The 13,653-nt window shown below is 41.7% G+C and overlaps 1 protein-coding gene across 2 annotated transcripts in view; it reads right to left on the bottom strand.

Annotated features, from left to right (window-relative positions):
• The window catches only part of GHR (growth hormone receptor), a 188,243-nt gene that overhangs the window by 13,764 nt on the left and 160,826 nt on the right, over positions 1 to 13,653 (bottom strand). For both annotated transcript variants that reach the window (XM_075066929.1, XM_075066930.1), the window contains exons 3-5: positions 3,519 to 3,648; positions 1,648 to 1,808; positions 810 to 988 (exon numbers count right to left, since the gene is read on the bottom strand). In XM_075066929.1, the coding sequence (XP_074923030.1) occupies positions 810 to 988; positions 1,648 to 1,808; positions 3,519 to 3,648 (470 nt within the window). The remainder of the gene's footprint in view (positions 1 to 809; positions 989 to 1,647; positions 1,809 to 3,518; positions 3,649 to 13,653) is intronic.

Below are 13,653 nucleotides of genomic sequence, written 5' to 3'. Positions count from 1 at the left end.
ATTTCTCTAATATAAGTAGACAAAAATGTAATTTGTCAAACTGGAATTTGGTCATAATATCAGGATCAAACACCTCTTCTAAAACATGGCCCAAAATGTTTACGAACCACCCAAGTGACCAAAGGCTTGGTTGTATGTCTTATCTGAAAGGCTGGACCTCCAACAACAGATTGTGCACTTTAGCACAGGCTTAGAGAGAAGTGTGAAACCTGCTACATCCCCAACGGTGTCTGGGTTTTCTTTGGAGATCTCCCATTCAAGTGCTGACCAAGCCCAATAGTACTTCACTTATGAGATCTTACAAGATCACAACCAAGGCTGGCCTGCCTACAGGCTGTAGAGAAATATTTACATTGTTTGTTAAAAGGTTTAGGGTATATTATCTAATTATATAGGTATTTCCTTTCTTTCATATTAGCAGCATAAATGTTATAGGAACAGGTTGTGGCTACAGAGTCATTGTCAACACCAGGGAGGGAGTATGCTACATCTAGAGCTTTAAGAAAGAATTCTGGAGAACGCACAATGCAGCGGCACCCAATCACTACCTTTACAACTAGTGCAGCACATGTTCTCCTCCATGCTTTGCCAGCGTAGACTGCGAGCATGGCAAAGGCCTACCATCACCCTGCCCTCTTTCAGGTGGCTACTGCTACTAAGGAGCATTGCCTGTTCTACACAAAAGGAAGCACTCACTAGCTGCCCCAAGGCAACACAAGAGGGGGAGAGGAAAAGATTCCTTCCAGAACCAGGCACAAGTGAGCTCTTAGTGCATTACTATTGTTTATATATACACATTTCCTTCATACCTCCCTCCATTTCGTCTCATTGACGTCTTTGTACTGCAGTTCATACTCCAGCGTAATCCATCCCTTCTGAACGTCGGCTGATGGCGGTGGATCCCATCTCACTTGGATGTCTGCATGGATCCCAGTCAGGCTGGTGTTCAGTAGAGTCCAGTTGAGGCCGACAGGAGGATCAGGTTGTACTTTTTATTTAAATGGTGTGTTGGAAGTAAAACAGTTTTCAGTTTGAAATCACTATTCTTGTTAAACACTGTTTACGATTAAAAAAGTATTTGAACCACACATACAGTAATTACAGTCTCAACCTACAAATTATTATCTACATTACTGAAGATTTGATAACAGGTGCTATATTTCCATTTGAGGCAGACATTATGCGCCTAAATCTCAGAGGGCCCATCCCACAACTCTGATGCAGGCAAAACTCCTGACCTCATTAATGTCAATGGCAAAACTTCTGCTAGCTTTAATAGGGCCAGGATTTCACCCTAAGATTACATAGGAATTTGGAAAACCAGGTATCTGTTTCAGAATTTTGAAACTCTGGGCCCAAACCTTTCCCTGAACTCCTAACTAATAACATTTTGCTCATAATTCCTCCCTCATTCCAAACTAAATGAAATCCATAGGAGTTTCCCCTATAGTGGAACATTTTCCTAGGTTGTACTTACAAGCTTTATACCATCTACTTTTAAAAGATTATTCTTTACCACAGTGTGAATTTAAATATATAAAACTCCCAAATTAATGAAAAAAAAATGGTAACCAAGCCAATGCATTTGATTATATGTATCATATTATAAAAATAAAGCAGTGTAAAAAATATATAATGGAAATGTACCTATTTCATCAACACTGAAGCATTTTTCATCTAATACGTCATCTTTGTTGATAAGCTTAACACAATAAGTTATCCAAATAGAAGTGTATGATGTGTTGAAATAACAGCTATTTTCTCCAGCAGTTACATAATCGGGACATTCTTTCCATTCTTCATCATTCCTAGAATTACAACAAAATATATATTACAATGTGGCTAATGGTACATCACAGCTAGTACAGAAGTGTGGAAATGAGGAATCATGTCTGTATTGACCGTGTTTTATAATAAATTACCCAAAGCCACCTGGAGCCATTTGTATATGATCATGTGGCTATTTTTATGGGCTTTGGTGAAATTCCCAAAGAGGCTGTTAGATTATATTGTTATGCTGGAAGGTATTAAACAGCCTTTATCAATTACAGGCCTGGGTATGTTGTGGACGGGGGGGGTCTGTGTGTGCAAGGGTCAGGGCAGATGGCTGGGGACATGTGAGCGGGGGTGCAAGTGTCAGGGCTAGGGTTGTGGGTGTGTGTGTGAAGGAGTCAAGCAGAGGGCTGGGTGTGTATGAGGAGGGTACAGGGCTCAGGGCAGGGGCCTGGGGTGTGTGTGGGGCTGCGAGGCTCAGGGCTGGGTGTGTGTGTGTGTGGGGCAAGGGTCAGCAACCTTTCAGAAGTGGTGTGCCGAGTCTTCATTTATTTACTCTAATTCAAGGTTTCGTGTGCCAGTAATACATTTTAATGTTTTTAGAAGGTCTCTTTCTATACGTTTACAATATATAACTAAACTATTGTTGTATGTAAAGTAAATAAAGTTTTAAAAATTAAATTAAAATGCAGAGCCCCCCGGACTGGTGGCCAGGACCTGGGCAGTGTGAGTGCCACTGAAAATCAGCTCACGTGTCGCCTTCAGCACGCGTGCCATAGGGCTTGTGTGTGTGTGGGGGGGGGGGGGCGCGGTCAGGGGAGAAGGCTGGAGGGGATATGCCCCTATTCCACCCCCCTACTTTTCCCAAGGCCCTCCCCCTGCTTCTTCTCTGCCTCTGCCGGGAGCAGTGAGCACTGACTCTGCTTCTTCCCGACCCCCTCCCTTGCAAGGGCCATCAGCTGATCGGCCGGCAGGGAGGGAGGGACTGAGAGGCAGAGGTCCAGGAACCCAGCACACTACAAGAAGAGGCAGGGGAGCCGGCAGGGCCAAGCTTCTGCCCCTTGCTCCCTGCCCCTGTGGGGGCAAGGGAGGGTGGAGAAGAGTGGGCCGGGCTGGTCAGGAGTCCTGGCAGGCAGCAGAGTCCCATTAGAAATTGGCTCACGTGCCATCTTTGGCATGCGTGCCATAGGTTGCTGACCCCTGTTATAGCTCATGCATTACAGCTGGAGACACACAGAGTTTACATTAGATGGAACAGTGGCATCCTTGAGCATTTAGGATTCAAAGGAGTTCAAGCTAGCAGTTGATTTAGGAGGCTTTTACTAAAGCTTGAACCAGAATTTTAGATGGACCTGAAGCAAACCCTCAGATGTGAACACAACTCAAACTTGGTAAGGTTCAAAAACATGGCTTTAGTTTCATAGCTGTCTATTAGATTCACAAGGGAACAAACGAAAACCCCATATCTGAAATCTCTTCCCCAGACTGTGGGGTGTTCAAATTCCAGATTCTGCATGTTGGGCCTATTTCTACTAAGACTGTTTCCTTCGGTGTTTAACCGATTCTTTCCCGATCCATATTAGTCATTGCATTATGCTTGACAAATAACAGACATCTTTGGTTTCAAAAACATTCAATTAAATTGTGCCGCCTTAGCTTGTTTCCATGACATGAAATGAATTGCATTGCCTTTTAATGAGCAATGCAACGACTGTGAGGCATTTCAAATTGCACACACTCTTTACCTTCTCATATAAAACAGTTGTATTGTTTCTGGAATAGTGTGGTTGTGAAAATCCTTATCAGTCCAATGACATGAAAATGTCTCCTGTTCAGGTGATCTGCACTTGATGATTTGTGGCCGTCCCAAAATAACTGTAATGAAAAATGGGAAGGAAAAGAAAGAAATTAAACAAAAACATAAAACCAGACAAATACAGTGCTGAAATCCTGGGGTCCACTTTAACAACCACTATCTTGAGGGAAGAAAAAAAAACCCCATAGCATATTCCTATTATTGTTACCAATAGACATGGATGACTTCTCCCTGCCCCGCCCCCTGAATTGTTTGTACACACAGTAAGGTACTCACTAGAATGTGAGCAGAACACAACTTCAGATCCAAACACCCCTTATATTATGAGGTTGTTCACCATCCAAACATAAATTCATATAAATGTTTTGCAAGTGATGCAGATACTGATAATGGGCCAAATCAAAAGCTCTGATCTAACATGGTCAAACTACGGAGTGTTTGAAATAGGATCCAGGGTGAAATTCTGTCCCCTTACAGTCAATGGGACTTTTGTTATTAACTTCAATGAGGCCTGGATATTACCACCAGACTTTCCTACTTGAGTCCAGTGAGCTTCATTCACTATACAACCCTGCCTGATTTACTATCCAGCCTGGACACTGAACGGTGTAGGAGTCCTGTGGTAACAACAGTCATTAAAGCAAGATGAAGCATTTTCAAGGAATAGTAAATTCACTGAAAAATGCATTTTTCAAAGCACTGAAACTTCATGAATTTGGGTTGAATTCAGCAAATAATGTCAGCTGAAAAATAAATGTTGCAATTGTCAGAATAGTTTTGAAGATGTTGTTTAGAATCCTTTTGACCTGAATAAATTATTTGTTTGCTTAGTTTTTGGGCTGGTGAGAAAAACTAAAAACAATTCAGTTTTGCTTCTAATATAATAATTTTATTTGTTTTTTATTTTTGGTTCAGCCAGTGAACCAGAAAAATAGATTATTCACTCAGTTCTACCTGTGATCATGGAAATAGAGATTATAGTAATGTATCTACATAAGGGGGCTGGGTGGAGTAAAAACTTACAAAAGCAAACTTTCATTTCTTAATTTTTGAATGCTCTTTTTACAAACTTAACTTCTTTTAACATAGTTTATCCCAATGGAATTTTCTACATTTAAAAAATAAATTGAAGAAACAATGAACTGTCAACTTATGCAGCTATTACAGAGCCAGGAATAGAACTGTCTCTGCTACATGATACAGGTAATCAGTGACATATGTGAAGGTGCTTATATAATTCCTATTCCGCGCAAGGAAGCCAGGTCCCTCATAGTCCCTATTTCCACTCTCATCTACATGGACGGAGAGCAGCTGTGACCAATTTTAGTCAAATAGATAAAAGTTTAAGAAAATGATAAGAAACTGAAAAAGACCCTTCCTAAAATATGCTCAGCTACATATGCTCACTCTATTCAAGGTAGGGCTGTTATGTTATATATTTCAACTTTGCAGCTCTACAACAATTCATTTCCTCAATTCCAGATGTAGAGACCCACATTCCGTTCTTAATATGATCATGGTGGAGGAAAAATCAGTTTGTGGTGCTGAGATGATAAAGCAAAGGGTCAGTGTACAGACAAAATAAAATCAGCTGTTGCAACAACTGCTTCAGCATATTAACACTGAAGCTTTAACATTTAAAATAGTTTCTACTGCTTCCCACTGGGCATTCTTATTCGACCCTGATAAAAGAAATAATCAATGCCTCATCACTAAAGCAGCCAATACCATATCTGCAGGATGCCAGACAAACATATTTAGTCCCTCTTATCTGTAACACTGCTGCACACAATTTCCCAGCTTCCCATAACTGGGACACCAATACAATTGGGCTGGCTTTCCTCCTATTAAGAAGATTTAGAAAAACCTCTTTGATAGAATAAATACAGTTCTAGTGCATGGAGTGGGTAGAAGTTCTTTATCAATGAATGATGCTGTAATTGCAGGAAACAAAATATTCATAAAATCCCAAATCAAAAGTATTTGAAAACCAGCTCTTATGGGCGCAGTTCTGCACTAGCTTTGGGCTCCATCTCCGGTTAAAACTGAACTCACACTCACCATGGTATATGTGAGATAAAATAAGGAGCCTAATAATATCTAAATACTGCTGGGTAGATAGATAACATTGTCAAAGTCACAGGCAGTCCTGATGGGCAGAATAAGCATGCCACATAAACAGCAAATCTTACCCTTTATTTTAACTCCCTAATCCCAGGAGAAAATTTCTTTCAAATCTCCTTTGTTTGCTACCTGCCCATGACAGGAGTCTTATGTTTATTTCAAGGCAATCTTTGAATAAGTTGATCCTTCAACAACCTCAATAGTTTTTAGGCATGAAAGAGATTTCCGTACAATACATATGTACTCAGTTTCCTGATTTGTAATTTATGACTGTTTTTTTATGATCAGTGCCAGAGTTTGTAACACAAATTTTTCTAGCTGATTGCATCTAGCCTCTGTGTCAAGTTTCCAGGCTCCATAACAGCAATTCTTAATGATCACAGGAAAGGTTGTGAATTTGACTTACATAATGCTTGGCACTCTTTGAGCAAGTCTCCTGAGAATTCTTTACTTCCCAATAAAAATCAGTTATCAACATGTTACAGGGCCCTGCCTGAGCTCTATCTCCTGAACACACTGCAAAATGAGATACACAATAGCTAAACAAATTAATTTAGACAAAGCGAGCAGGTTTAGGCTACTAAAGGTAAAGGTTAAAGACATTAATCTGGGGAGCTCTCGAGATGAGATTTAAAACAGACTAAAACAGCAAAACAAAACACTGAATGTGTATTCTTGTTTTCCTGCTTGACCATATCAGCTAAAGTATAAAAGATGCAGTCAGCAAAAATGTTCACTCTGTGCACTTTAACGAATATTAGAATAGTTAGTAATCTCAAACTTCCTAAGTGTTCAGGCCCAGCAGCAGAAGGTATTGTGCAGTAGGGAATGCTCCAGTGAGTCTGTGGTTTCCACAGCAGATCTGGCTAAAAATTACTTGTCTCTGCCTTGGGTATCAGCACAAGGTACAACTACTACAGTCATGATACAAAAGCCAAAAAAACGCTTCAGATCCTGCTGTTTATTTTGTTATGACCACAGATTAGCTATGGTCTGAGCTCTGGCTCAGCTGGAAGCAGCTGCTCCAATACAGTAGCAAAACAGTGCATTTTATGGAAATAATTGAGAATGCAGGCATGTCACCTATCTCTTGCGATTATCTATGGGTTGGTTGCCAGCTTGGTGTTCTTTTCCATATAGCTCAGTTTCAACTGCAAATATGGTTTAGCCATTCAAAAACAGTATATTACTGTAACTACAAACTAATGGAAACAGTATGTGTAGCCAGCCCTTTAAACAAAAAGGTACGTAAATGAAGATAGAGGGAAATCAATCCACAAAGGACTGAGCCCTGACAGAATACTGAATCCTAAATTTCATTACGGGCTAATGTCTGTAAACTGGAATATGGCAGATCCAAAAGTAGGCCACTTATAGCTTGATTCATGGCAGAACTCCCACTGACCCCAGTACGCCAAAATTACTTTGATAACAATGATGGTATACTACTCCAGGTCAAGGGAACTTACACTGAAGGATTGTGGGTGCAGGTTCATTCCTGTTCATTCCTCCTTCAAAGAATTCTGGGATAAGCTTTGTGTTTTCATCTGAAACTCTCAACTTCTTATTGTAATAACCTGGTTAATATAGTACCCGTGTCCCTTACTCTGTGTGTGTGCACGTGTAGTCCGTCGGTTTGATGATGACGTTTTCATGCTCTCTTGTTGTGGATTCTGGAGTGACTCTGAAGTCCAAAGCGTGACACGCATGCTCGTGAGCAGATCGGGCAGACAAAGTCATCGGTGAGCGTCTTGGTAGCTATAGCAGTAGTATGATGTTTTCCCCTTGCAACTAACAATCAATTATTTCTGTCTTCTTCAAAGGCTTGAAAAGCTCTGAGTGTTGTAAGTTGCTCTGCTAATCTATTTAATGCAACTTTCTCAAGATCATCCGGTTTTATTGTACTGAAGTGTATGCTGTCCCTGATGCTGTCCTTGAAGTGCTTTCTGGGACAACCTTGATTCCGATGTCCTTGTGTCAATTCTCCATAGAAAATTTTCATGTGGAGTTGATGTTCAGGCATCCTAATGATGCCTGAACATGTCCAACCCAGCGTAGTTGAGCTTTTGTCAGCATGGCCTTGATTCTTATGGCATTTAACTTTTGGAGAAGCTCCAGGTTTGTAATTTTGTCCTGTCAACGGATCCCCATAATGGCATGCAAAGACAGCATATGGAAGGCCTCTAGCTGTTTGATATGCCATTTGATTGGTGTCCAGGTCTCACAGCCGTAGAGGAGAGATGTGAGTACAAAAGCATGTCCCCTACTAGATGGGATCAAAACTATTCAGTTGTTTGTCACAGATCCTAACCTGCTAATACAGAGAGGAGGTTATCCTTTAGCTTAAGTGTCAGCGTCCTGTGCTTCTAGAGCAAAAGGATCCGAGGTCTTTCTCCACTTTCATCATGAAATTTCAAGTGGCCATGTACTTCTTATGTTACAATATTTGTGTAGTGACGTATTAGAGGCAGGTAGAGAACAAACTGATCTTCACCCCCCTAACCTAACTACTGCTCCAAAAAAAGTAAAAATCAAAGTATAAATTCTTAGCCTGGGTTTCAGCCAACAAGCCTTAGTACTGAACATTAAGAGAGGGCTTTATCCTGTATCCAGTAAATTCAATAGCAAAACTCCCATTCACATCAACGGGAGATGGATAAAATCCCTAGCATTTCCTAGCTTAGTTTCTCCTATGGCAGATCTGATGAACAAGCAAATACTTTGATTACAAAAGAAAGCAGATGTTTCTGAACTAGATGAGATTAAGAAGCTCTTCTTTATTTAATACAGGGTTCTGGTAGATGAAAATGTAAAGTAATGATTCAAATGATACACAGGACTAAGCTACCTGACTGTAACAGATGCAGAAGATCATATTCTCTTAAAAACTAAAAGCTTCTGGTTGTCTATTTAAAAGGTTTTTATAAATGACAAAAACAAGTGATAATACAGAACAAATAAAAAAAATAACACATACATAAGAAACAATGGGCAACAACATGTTCTGAAAAATAAAGTGACCTTAGGAAAAGATATTGTATGCAACAGGAAGTAATACTTTCATTTAAGAAACTCTCAAAATGATCAGAACATAGAATTAGGGGAGCTTAATGGAGAACGATGGAGGAGAAAATAAAGGAAACAGCTAAATGAGAAACAGACATTAGGAGCTATGAGACTATTGTAGTTGGGAGTTCATATAATGAAACTGAATGCTCAGTCAGTTTGAACTTACCCCTACCCTACCCAGGGCCGGCTTTAGCAAGTGTGGGGCCCAATTTGAACAGTTTCAACGGGGCCCCAGCAGGGATGACTAAAAAAATAACCACGTAAAAAACCACATGGGGCTTGTACTCACCAGGCGGTGCTCCGGGTCTTTGGTGGCACTGAAGGACCTGCTGCCAAAGTGCTGCCAAAGACCTGGAGCGAGTAAAGGACCCGCCGCCGAAGTGCCGCCGAAGACCCAGAGCTCCGCCGGGTGAGTAAAATTAAAAAGGAGCCTCTAGTCAGGGAAGGGATTCTCGGCCACTTGCCCCCCACCCCACCCCCTGGCGGCCCTGCCACTGGGCCCTCTTAGGCATAGGGCCCGATTCGGGGGAATTGGTGGAATTGGCCTAAAGCCGGCCCTGCCTATATCCACTAAGGTCAATCAGTTTGGCTGTTTACTTTAATGGAAGTGGGATGATGTCTATTACGCTGGATATCAAGAGAACATGTTCTGAGATTCTAACTGAGTGATTGTTTCAAGATGCACAGAAAAATGAACAATGCTTGTTATCAATGGAAGGCAACTTCAAATATACCCAGCCTTGTGCTAATAAACTATTAAGAACCAAACATGGGGAAACTGGAATTTTCCCTCCAGATGTGGTCAACAGATACAATACTACTAGCAAAGTAGGTCACTTTCTAGTCTATCACTACCTAGGCTCCAAGTAAAACCCTTGCATAAATGGACAGCAGTAAGGTTCTGGGTCAACTCCCCTCCTCCATTTGGGAAATGGTAGAACTTTTTTCATGAATGTAAATTAGCAGTGGAAGAGATACCTGTGTATGACAATGCCTGGAAGAAAAAGTAGAATGTTCCTCTATCTGAAAACGTAAAGGTTTTATTGCTGAGGCTTGGGCTACACCACAGAGTTAGGTCGATGTAAGGCAGCTTATGCCAACCTAACTCTAAGTTTCTACACTACAATGTTGCTCCTCCTGCTCCTGTAAGTCGCTTAGTACACTGACCTAAAAAAATCTACCTCTGTGAGACACATAGTGCTTAGGTCAGTAGAGTTAGGACAATCAGTACATTGCTTACATCGACCGTTGGCTGTGAGCCCCAGGGTGGAGGAGGAGGGTTCTGGCTGTGTGCCCCAAGGTTGGGGAGCTCCTGCTCTGAGCCCTGAGGGGGCTGATAGCTTGGGCAGTAGGTCCCAGGGTGGGGCTCCAGCTGTCAATGCCTCAATGCCCCACACAGTTAAATCAACAGAAACACTCTTGCCATCTACAGAGGGGGCGTAGTGTGGACATGAACCACTGCAGTAATTACTGTGGTGGCTGTACATCAACTTAACTTAGGCCGACTTAATTATGCAGTGTGACAAGGCCTAAGAATGTTGAAGGAAAGGGCTGAAGCAGAGAACATTCCCAGCACCAATTTGCTGCCAACACTTGGGATACCGTAATGGCCCTTTTGCAAGGTTTCATTGGTTATTTTTGCCTCAGTGGCAGAGAAACTCTTGGCTACATAGCTGCAGATATACAGAAACAGAGTTAGACCAACTCTACTGTATGGCAGTATAATGTGGTGCTGAGGAAGGCTGAAGAGCAGTGGATTGAAGCTTGCTCTGTAGCCAATAGGTATTTGCCAGGTAAGGCATATGAATAAGTTAAGGCAGTAAAGCAATGAGCCTACAAACCTCAGGCCTGTAAGACAACAGTTTATCTAAACAAGGCATAAAGCCCCAAGGCCTTACATGTGCAGTTAACCAGGAGTAACCCTGGATCATAAGCTATCACAAGACAGGGTGCTGTAATGACTAAACCGTTGACAGGTAATCACAAGACGCTCATTTATACCAGCTTGGCATATTTTAAGTTAGGAACATCAGCAGATGTTTCACCACAAAAATATCAAGGTAACTAGTTGACACATATGCTAATAAACTTGAGGTAAACAGCCAATTAACCTATGGGAGAAGGGCCCCCAAACATTAGTAGGGTGAGGAAATATAAATAAGGAAAAGGGAATGAAATCCCTATTGATTTTGCATTAGTAAAGCTAAGATTTTGTCAGGTAATTTTAGTAAAAGTCACAGATAAGTCACGGGCAATAAACAAAAATTCACGGAAGCTGTGACCTGTCTGTGACTTTTGCTGCTGCGGCTTCATGGTTTCCCCTGCCACTGTGGTGGCTGGGAGCTCTGGAGTTCCCCTTCTGCCCACAGCAGCTGGAAGCTGTAGGGTGACCATATTTCCCAAGGAGAAAACAGGACACCCCCCAGCCACTTGCTCAAGGCATCCCATTCCCTCTTTGCAACGCTGTCGCCCGTTGCTGAAACCCTGAAGAGGGCCCCCTCAGGAATCTGTCACCTGTCACTAGAACCTTGTAGGGGGCCCCTGTTGCTGCTGTCGCCAGAACCCTGGCAGGGCCAGGCTGGCTGCCAGCTCCCGAATCCCGTAGCCCCTGGGGCTGAAGCAGAGAATGTCACGGAGGTCTCTAGAAGTCACGGATTCCGTGACTTCCATGCCCTCCGTGACACAAAAGGAGCCTTATGCATTAGGCATAGTAGCATTAGTGTAACGCATTATAAAAGTTGTATCCTAGCCTGTGTTCTCTGGAAGCTGTAACTCTTGGGAGGTGCCACAATGACAACCACTGATGACGAGAAGGATAATTAATATTTTGGTTCTTTTTGCAAAGGATGGTATGAGTATACGGATGCTCAGACGCACAACACATCCTGTGTTATCTCTAGCTACCTTACTGTGTAGTAGTGTTTGTAACTTTGCTAACTGTGTTAATAAAACTGTTACAAATACAGAGGGTTTCCCCTACACATTGGGATTCCCAACTGAACAGTAATTTTAATATACTGGGCCTGATTTTTAAACAAGAACCTACCAAATCTCAGATTGTTAATGCGGAATTCTTAAGTAATCAATATAATTAATATACAATCAACAGATCAGGCTACAAGTTCTCATCATCTTTAACTGCTGCTCGATATTAAATGGCAGGACACAATCAACAATTAATATATTTGTAGCTGAATTAAGAAACTACCTCCATCAGCACTACTTCCGTTTCAGGAACTTCTTCAGTACGGACATGTTACTAGGATGGAAGAACAATGAATTAAGATGCTTAGCAGTTCCTTGGTAAACACATGGCAGGCAATCACAAGGCAAAAAACTGTCAGTGATATAATAAAATCTCTGGTGAAGGACAAACTGAATATCCAGCTAGATAATCTTAAGAACCCAGCTTGAGATCAATCCAGGTTGAACTCAATCTGCATGGAAGCTACTTCCCTTTGGGATTTGCCCTGGTGATGATCAAGCACAGATCGGTTTGCTTGAGTAACAAGTATTCTCTAAATGTTGTGGTAGGATTATGTAAATTGTCAACAAATATTGCTGGTTTCAAATCTCTAGGTTGTCAAAGGGATTTTTAACACTTTCTCAATCTAGTGTAGTTAAGTTAAACAGAAAAAAACCCTATCGATAGAGAGGAGTCAGCTGAGGTGGTTCGGGCACCTGATAAGGATGCCCCCTGGGAGGTTTCCTTTGGAACTCTACCAGGCACATCCCACTGGGTGGAGGCTCCGAGGCTGACCTCGATCACACCTGATGGATTTTATCTCCCGACTGGCCTGGGATTGCTGGGGAATCCCCCAGGAGAAGCTGGAACCTGTTGCAGAAGAAAGGGAGGCGTGGTCCTCCCTGCTCTCCATGATGCCACTGTGACTCTCACCATGAAAAGCAGAAAAAAGGAAAAAGAGAATAAAGAAAAAAACCTATACAGGAACTTAAGAGTGGGAAATGAGGCAGCAATGGTGAATCATTTCCTCTCTTAGGGCCAAATCCTCCTGCCCCGTGACATATTCTCTCCAAATCTCCCTCTCTCTTTCCCCCCTAGAAAGCCACGCCACTCATTGTAGGCAAGCAGGATCCTCCAGTGGCCTCAGAAGACCATTTAGGATTTGTCCCTTAGAAAACCAGCCTGCAGACATAAACAACAGAGGCACAATTGACTGCATTAGTAAGTACAGCAAAAGTTTGTACTTCTCTCATTTACAAAACAATAATGGTAACTAAGAAGTTTCCAATTATTTCCCAATTTATCTGAGTGACTCAGCTTGCAATTATGTTTCAAGGAGTGATGGGGAAAACAGATGCTTGTGTCTTTTTATTATCTAAAATTGAACCTTCTTGTGAAAAAGACTAGCAGTACATTTATGTATTGCACACAATTAGTGTAGTCAATCAACATTAGGCTGATGTTTTCTGTAGGATGTGGTTAGAGCTGTACTCTCATCAGAAGGATAAATAAGGAGAGTGCAGCATAGGTGGTAAATGAATATCACAAATGACTGACTATGCTCTTTAACAGCAAACAATGCTCCTGGAAGAGCATAACTGCTGTTAATTCTGTGTCCACTCCAAAATGACCATTTCTAAGCCCTCCATGAACAGAAAACAGGTCTCAGGAAAATCAAGACTAAATACTCTTGGATTTTAGGTTTAACTCTATTCCCAGGAGGGAGAAGGATCTTTCCTCTGACCTGACACTCTCACTCTAAATTATTTTTCTTTTACTATTAAGCACATTTTTACTTTCATGGATCATGGCCACAATGGTTCCTCTGTGATGTTTCCATTTCAAGTATGACACTTGCAGTCTAAAATTGTTTCCCTGAAAGCTTGTTTATGGGTCAAATTCAGGC

Source organism: Chelonoidis abingdonii, chromosome 6 (assembly GCF_003597395.2).
Source record: "Chelonoidis abingdonii isolate Lonesome George chromosome 6, CheloAbing_2.0, whole genome shotgun sequence".
NCBI classification, from domain to species: domain Eukaryota; kingdom Metazoa; phylum Chordata; order Testudines; family Testudinidae; genus Chelonoidis; species Chelonoidis abingdonii.
The sequence above is the reverse complement of the archived record's forward strand: the minus strand, read 5'-3'. Positions and strand labels throughout refer to the sequence as shown.